The 8683-nt window shown below is 40.1% G+C and overlaps 1 protein-coding gene across 1 annotated transcript; it reads right to left on the bottom strand.

Annotated features, from left to right (window-relative positions):
• Positions 1-7408: 7408 nt before the first annotated feature.
• LOC128867779 (uncharacterized) lies at positions 7409-8363 on the bottom strand. The gene has a single exon (XM_054109272.1). It carries the CDS (start codon positions 8082-8084, stop codon positions 7599-7601), a length of 486 nt encoding a protein of 161 aa, XP_053965247.1. The 5' UTR covers positions 8085-8363; the 3' UTR covers positions 7409-7598.
• Positions 8364-8683: the final 320 nt, after the last annotated feature.

An 8683-nucleotide genomic window follows, 5' to 3' on the forward strand; every position in this document is an offset into this window, starting at 1 on the left:
CACTAGCTGGCACCACGTCGAATATCTACTTTCAGAGCCGGAACGTTTGTATCCATTCCTAGACTTTCAAGGTCTAAAGCCACACTGCTAAGGTCCAATCAGTTGGTTGACGGTGGGCTTCAGCCTTTCACACAATACGCTCGCTAGAACCTTATAGGCGATATTTAGAAGACTAATCCCAATCCAATCGGCAGGCATGCTTTCATCCGACCATATTTTGCATAGGAGCTGATGCATGCACCTTACCAGCTCCTCGCCGCCATGTTTGAATAGCTAAGCCGGCAGTTCGTCGGCGCCTGCGGATTTGTTGTTCACGTCCTAAAATGGCTACTTAGTAAATTTTTTCACGAATTTTCAAATTCATGTGATAGAATTTTGCAGTAATTTTTGAAAAATTCGAATACCTAAAAAATTACAAACTGGTTTCAAATCAAATTTTATTTCAATTAGTACATAAGGTTTAAGTGGAGCCATATGGATTAAAATCAGGTCTCACAATATTAAACAGCCTGAAGAACCAGGCATGTTGTGGCTTTTGCTGACGAAAAAAAAGTTGCCGAATACCAAAAGACCTACCGCAGAAACTATCAGAGTAACAGATGGCTATTTTCCAATCGTACAGAGGTTTCTGTTGTCATGCATAGGAAGTTCTCAGCATTTATCGAGATTCTAGAGAAAATAGTGAATCTTTGAAGCTCTGTCCCTTCATTCAAAGCCATGGGGGCTCATAACACCGAACTTATGGCAGGCTAAATCCCCAGACCTTAACCCCCTGGATTACTAATAGGTCTATTTATAAGTTCGTGCGGTTTTACAACAGATGGCGTAACTTGATTATTATTCCATCGATCCACATTTCCAAACATTCATTGGAGAGCTACTGTCGTAAGGCACAAACGTCAGTATAAGTTTTTTATTTGAAGCGTAAACAACAATATTTTTACCACACTTGAAAATGTCGAATTTCGTGCCAAATAATGTGTTTTTGCGGGGAATTCTTCTTCATTATTTTAATATGAAGAAAAAAGCAGCCGAAAGTCATCGTATCTTGGTGGAAGTTTATGGTGAGCATGCTCTATCTGAGCGAACGTGCCAGAAGTGGTTTGCACGCTTTAAAAGTGGTGATTTTGGCTTGGAAGACGAAGAACGCGAGGGTGCGCCGCCAAAGTTCATGGATACCGAATTGGAGGAATTGCTCGATCAAGATCCGGCTCAAACGCAAGAAGAGGTTGCAAAAACTTTGGGAGTTGATCAATCAACCATTTCCAAACGTTTAAAAGCCATGGGAATGATCCGAAAGGTAGGCCATTGGGTGCCGTATGAATTGAAGCCAAGAGACGTTGAACGCCGTTTTATGGCATGCGAACAACTGCTTCAACGGCACAAAAGAAAGGGTTTTTTGCATCGAATTGTGACTGGCGATGAAAAGTGGGTCCATTACGACAATCCAAAACGTCGGGCAACGTATGGATACCCTGGCCATGCTTCAACATCGACGTCGGCGCAGAATATTCATGGCCTGAAGGTTATGCTGTGTATCTGGTGGGACCAGCTGGGTGTTGTGTATTATGAGCTACTGAAACCGAATGAAACGATTACGGGGGATGTCTACCGACGACAATTGATGCGTTTGAGCCGAGCACTGCGAGAAAAACGGCCGCAATACGCCGATAGACACGACAAAGTTATTTTGCAACATGACAATGCTCGGCCACATGTTGCACAAGTGGTCAAAACATACTTAGAAACGCTCAAATGGGATGTCCTACCCCACCCGCTGTATAGTCCAGACCTTGCGCCATCCGATTACTATCTCTTCCGATCGATGCAACATGGCCTGGCTGACCAGCACTTCCGTAATTACGATGAAGTCAAAAAATGGATCGATTCGTGGATTGCGGCAAAACCGACCGAATTTTTCACAAAGGGAATCCGTGAATTGCCAGAAAGATGGGAAAAAGTAGTAGTAAGCGATGGACAATATTTTGAATATTAAATTTGTAACCATTTTACGTCAATAAAGTTTCAAATTTCGAAAAAAAACCGCACGAACTTATTCATAGTCCTATTAAATGTGAAATGTATGTAGTTGAGCGTGAAACCAATAAGCATCCTAATAACACCATTTCTCCGCGAAGGCTGCATTTAATACCGTTATGGTCAATATGAAATAGGAGCATTTGATCCGGGCAAGCAATCGTTTCCGAACGCGGATCGAGGAGGTTATTGCATCTAATGGAAATGTTGTTCAATGATGTTATAGAAATATAATAAGTTAAAGTTGTGTAAAAAATTAGTTAGTTAGCTAATTGGTTTTACTCTCAATTTGTCCTCTAATACCTTACGCACTCGTATGAGTCGCGCCCCGGGGTCGTTTGCCAAACAAATATTTTACCAGCATTGCAAAGTGGACTAATTTGTGATCAACACTTGAAAGTAGTCATCAAGAGTACTTTTGGCAAATAAGGCAGTCAAATTAATGTTTTAAAGCCTTGCAAAAATACCAGAAAATCATTACTGAGATGGTAAAAGATAGTTGAAGGATCATTGGAGTAATCCTAATGAAGTTGAGGGAGGTTATTTTGCATGCGACACAACTAATTTCACTTCAAAATTCACATTCCTCAATTTCTGTTTCTTACTTCCCAACCAAACTGCGTAATAATCAAAATGGAACCGATAAAATATCATACGTTTTAAATGTTGAAGAAATCAATGTATAAATCACATGCCACAATGGACGCCAATCTTTTTCGTAAATACTCTAAAAAGCCCTTTTTAACAAACCAGATTCATGGGTAAACACACAAGAGGTACTAAGAGCACATACGTCCAAACACAAACACAACAAAGCCATCTCTTTTTATAGTGCGAACTTATCTAATACGAGTAACAGTTAGAACCTAAAGTGGCAATAAATAACCGAAAAATGGCAGAAGGTTGTGAAGCAAAGAATTGTGCTTGCATGTCGCACAAACAACACAACAAAAAAACAAACATGAAAAAGTAACTAGAAACTCTTAAAAGCAGGTGGAAGAAAAAATGGAGCGCTTATTGGTCATTAGGGCGAAAAATGCGACAAGGCGCTCACAGGATAACGAAAACGTACCCGCATACACGCATACATATGTATGTATATGGTTGAGTATATGAAAATATAATAAAAATCCTGGATTTTAATGCAATTTAAGTTTTTCAAACACAAAGTTGCAGCAACAAGAGATACAACTACAAAATAACCAAACTAAATTGGATGCGCGCACACACCCAACAATAAAGTAGTGCTGCTTTGGCTTAGCAGAAAATTAAATGGAATGAAGATAAGCAGAAAAATGGCTAAACAACGCAAGACAAGGCAGGCCTTCGAGGCAGAGACAATACAACTACAACCACAAACAGCAAAGGCCCCAACAGCGCGAATAATGCGATTCGCTACGCGCAACCAAACAACACACCAAGTTGCAACTGCTACACGAAAAACAAAAAGCAAAAAATAAAAATAATACAACAACATACACAAGTTTGTTTCGTACGCGCGTGTTATTTGCTGCTGAACTTGGTGCATTGTTGCCGCCTTTTAAATAGTTGATTATGAGCTTTTTGCATGCCACAGCGCTATTAAATAAGTTGTTCATATGCGCACACACACATACACAGATTTAGCAGTGATATACTTTGAGCCGGCAACGCAGTTTGTACGCAATGTTGCAACAACTAATAGATCGCTCGACATTGCGGTGCTATTGACAATATTCGTTTTGCTGTCATTGCGCGCCGCCAATGGGTGCTGTCAATAACAATAACAACAATGAGAATAAAATCGTGTATTGTTGCGTCTTTAATTTGCTATCAACACATTTTCTCATTCACATGTTGCACGCGAACTCCGGCCTCCGTAACTTCTCCTGTAACTCATTTTTGTGTTGTCATGCTTGCTGGGAAATTGCAACAGCTGGCACAGTTGTTTCGATTTGTCTACAGCTACAGCCAACATATAAACATACATACATATTTAACGGCATGCTGACCACATTCGTATATTCGTGCATTCATTCGTGTGTTCGTGTGCTTTGTTATTTTCTAGCGTTCGCCTTTATTCGCTTTCTTCATGTCATTCTCAGCTGTTTGCATGCTATGTGTTGGCCAATTTTTGACAGCTGTCAGCTGTCATGTAAAAGATGCAGTAAAATTTTCTCATCTCTGTCAGACGCTTTCCCAATTCGCACGACGAAGTATTGAGTATTTCTTCAATTTAAAAGTCTGCAAAAAAACTAAAAATCTCCTTATTGGGGTGGGCAATTGGATCTGCTTGTGACAATAGTATAACTCCTAAGCCCATTTAATAAGAAACACTTAGCCGTATTCGGATTAGAAGAGTACGCGCGATTTTGTCGCTTTTGACCGGCAGTAGAGAAAGGTAACTGCTGTACTGTAGAATATACAACATTGATACTAAGTTTTATAAAAAAAATAAAATGGTTTCCTCCAGGTTTCAATGTGGACCCATTATGGGGATATCCACATATCATATAATCAGTAGTATAGAGCAAAGCCATTCATTTCCATTGCAGCCGGATCTGCGTTACCGGAATTTCCGGGGTTTTCCCCACTAAGGGCTGCCGCCTCAGTAAACTAGCCCTGTCTAGTGTACCGTAAATCGCAGAAAAGCCACTGAGACATACTATACCTCCGTAATAAGAAGGGACTGGACTATTCTGCAGTTATTAATGGACGATTAGATTCAAATATTTATTTAATTTTAGTCAAAAATACAAAATTTCTTTTTAACTACTGACTCAGTGGTAATACAAACGAGAGCTAAAACTATAACATAACTTGATCAATACAATAACAATTTTATTTGAGAATTGAGTGGTGCATTTAGCAAAAGAGAGAACTGATTTTTAGTACAGTAATTGTAAAATCTAACGAAATGGAAATCGAGATCTTATCAGAATTGTGGAGAGTCCGAGCAATGGGTGCATTGGACTCGAAATTCGTTTTCAATACCTTGAGAATAAAAGGCTAAGAACTTAATAAAGTTCTCCCCGGAATGCGAAAGTTGCAAAAGTAACGCACAACCAATATCACCTTGAATGAAATTAAGCGCAAAAGACAGCGACAGAATCGACCTTCTGCACTCGAGAGGCTTTAATCTGATTAATAACAAGCGGGAGCTATGAGGGAAAGTGGACTGGAATTAGGTATATCTGGTTGATCTGAATAAATCTCACATAGACCACAAGAGTTACCAGTGTTGTTGGAGTCGTATTAAACACAGTTCGTGATATGTACATCTCATGGCGAGTTTTAACAAACAGGTTAAACTATTGTTAGCAATATCCTTCAGAGATGAAAAATTACCGATCCCAGGCAATTGTAACGAGTTTTGTTCAGAGCAGGACAGCGGCAAAGGAGGTGTTCTAATGTATCCCTTTCATCTTATCAAATGTTACACTTGTCGTTCTGGACCGATCCCATTTAGCTGCTTGATAATGGAGTGAGATAATGTTCCGTCAGTACTACAAAAAATATTTTACATTCCTTTAGCAGGCTCGTAGCATTATTTTGGCAATCCTGTGGGAGGTCGAAGCTTCCCACATAGACTGTGTTTCCCGAGTTTGTTCCTCGTCAAGTTCCATTTTTAAAACATATATCTTGTTCGACATACTCATCCTACGCAAGCGAGTGCCTGCTTAAGCAAGCTCGTCAACTCTTATTTCCCCCTATTCCCTTGGGCTCTGGTACCCAGTAAATTGTGGCCTGTCTTTTCTCGCTGAGCTCTTACATTGTGGATCTAAAGTAAATTGTGGCCTCTCTTTTCTCGCTGAGCTCTTACATTGTGGTTCTACAGTAAATTGTGGCCTGTCTTTTCTCGCTGAGCTCTTACATTGCGGATCTATAGTGTTGAACGCATTCCAAGCTTTAAAGCAGCTGGACTATTGTTAAAGATGTTTGTGCGAGTTTTAAAGAAATTTTATGCATGATAATCGAATTCTAAACCCCTCTGCTAGCCGTTCTGCTCTATTACAGAACCGGGCCTCTTACTAAAGTTCACTTGTGGAATAACGTAGTCTAACTTTCCGTTTATGTCCTGTATGTTACTGTGACCAAAAAGCTTTTGTGAGAACTGTCCAGTCATCCTGAGTCTTACTGCAGATCTTTTGGCTGAGTTTCTTACTACTAATTTGATTGAGTGCCTGTCGAGAAGTCTTTCTACGTCAGTTACACATATCCCTGCAATCCTTTGCACGCTTTCCAATCTTTTAACGTACGTTATTTTATCACACGCCGTCCACCATACTAGCGAGCCATAGAGCATTATTAATCTGATAACCGCCATGTATATCCAATGTGTGAGCAGGGGATATAATCAAGTCAACTCCAGGAACAAGTGAACCTTAGCGAGTCTTCATATCCATAGGTTTATGCCATGACCAGACTTAGTGATTGTTCTTCAGGCGGAGACATTGCCAAGCAATAATAAAAATGGTTGGCTTTACACAAAACACGGCCAACTAGCCTTTAAGGCAGTGAAAATCAACTCCTTAAACAGTAAATTAATCGAATCTCGCAAAATTAGCTAATTGCATCTACAATCTTGTGGAGGTGCAGGGATTTGTGATCTGGTGCTCTCATAGGCGGACTGGGACTAGAGCACAGCACCTCCTACTGTAGTTGTAACTCTCTTGGTGTCGCATATAACTCCGAATAAATTCTTCATTAAAAACATTATTTCAAGGAAGTCTGGGAAAGGGCTCCGCGGATCGTTTCAAGATAGAAAACGGTCAGGTTTTTAGTCTTCTAGCACCAGCATGAAGCATTTTTAACCCACTTAATCGTAGAACCAATGTATCTTCCTAGGAGAATAACTGAAAATACGTTGGGAATTAGAAGGCAACTTGAGCTCAGACTAACACTATTCCGATGGACCGCCAGGTCTTAGTGGACCCGTCTACATCTTCATGGAGAGTGGGAACCATCTTAACCCAACCCACATTATTTTAGAAGTGCGATAACTTCTCAGATGTGTGTAGAAAGTAAGCCAATATAGCTGAACCTAAGCCTCTCAAAAGCAGAGTGGCAAAGGAGTAGATGCTAAAATGGCTCTGCCTAATCATCCTCATCAAGCAGCTACTACAAAACAGGTTGAATTCTGAAGGCCAATGTTTTCGCTCAGCGCGTGAATGAGGGATATTTCTCCGGTTTAATAGTATGTTCTGTGACTGACTTTAGTTATTTAACCCGTACATGCAGGAGTATAAAGGGCGCATCCTCCCAACCCATTAGCCAAAGAGAGACATTTTCGATCCGTTCCGTTTTTATTATTTTTTTTTTCCGACTGCAAATATTTCTGCGGAAAGAGTGTACACTTGTTTAGTTGCCCTTCGTCAGTTTTGGTGTTTACTTACACAGGTGATCTAACAGTATTTTAGTGAGCATAGCTCTATTCTAGCTTTATTTAGAAATTATATAGATTTACATATGCATACGAGTACTTAGCAAACTGCTGCTCTGAATCTATAAAATGATGTTTTAAAAGCAAAATTCACATTTTCTTTCCAAACTTTCCTTTCGACTTCCTCTTCCTGTCACTCTCACTCCCTTTTAGGTTGAGTTTTCTCCATAAGTTCGGCCACTAGCTCCAACAATATCGGCACACTTTTCCGTTCGAACTGTCCGACTACCCGCTCAAGTTGAGAACGCACCGGTCGCACATTCTCCGTGCCACTTTCCTGTGCAAACATCTCCGCTGTATAGTGAAAGCCATGCCAATGGAAGTATTCCATGATGAGCTGATGCAACCACTGTAGACGTGAATCTTGGCGATAGCTAGTCTCGTTCGTATCGCCCACAGCGCAATTACCACTTACACTACTACCAACGCTCAGCTGACTCATATCGGGCAATGAACGCCCAAGTAACGTGGTGTGGCTATCATTCTTGCCCTTCATCATGGCAACCATTTTTGATTGCAGCATACAACGCACCTCCTGCAATACACCATCCTCCTCGAATTTTGTTTTGATTGTGTCATATAATTGATTGATGGCTTCTTCCCTCGAGATGTAATTCTTCGACATTTTGTACGTTGGTTTTTCTTGCTTGTAGCCACTTTCCCTTTTGTCCACCTAGCAAAGCTTCGCGAATATGACGATTGCTATGGGAAGGTGTGTTTGTTTAATTAGTGAGTGGATGCTGCGATTTTGATTAAAGTGTGTTTAGAGATAGTCGAAGTGGAATTGTGAAGACGTACAAAACGGAATAAAATATAAACACTTTTGACAAGCGGCGATAAATTTCGAAGACACAAAAACAGAATTTACATGCACGAAAAATTTTGAAATGAAACTTTTTTTAGTTTTGTATGGGTTTGGGGATTGAGCATTGGTTAAATTCTGGACAGCTTAGGCAAAGGTTCTTAGAATGAGTTAATGGGATTCACTGAAACATCTTTTCCTGAGTATCCTAATTAGACTCTGAGCTCACCGAATGAACTCTTGATGAAGGAGATGCCCGCCCATCCTAATTTAACCCTATATTGAAAAATGAGTAAGATAAATCAAAGATGCTAAAATAAGAGTTAAAATGTTTCATTTCATCCGTAATTCGACATTCGTTTCATACAAAGTGCCTTTAGAAGTGGGAAGGGCTATTAAGTACCTAATTGCCTAATAAGCGG

Source organism: Anastrepha ludens, chromosome 6 (genome assembly GCF_028408465.1).
Source record: "Anastrepha ludens isolate Willacy chromosome 6, idAnaLude1.1, whole genome shotgun sequence".
NCBI lineage: Eukaryota > Metazoa > Arthropoda > Insecta > Diptera > Tephritidae > Anastrepha > Anastrepha ludens.

Coding starts and splice junctions, on each gene's coding strand:
- LOC128867779 (XM_054109272.1), bottom strand. CDS start 8,084: ATGTCGAAGAATTACATCTCGAGGGAAGAAGCCATCAATCAATTATAT.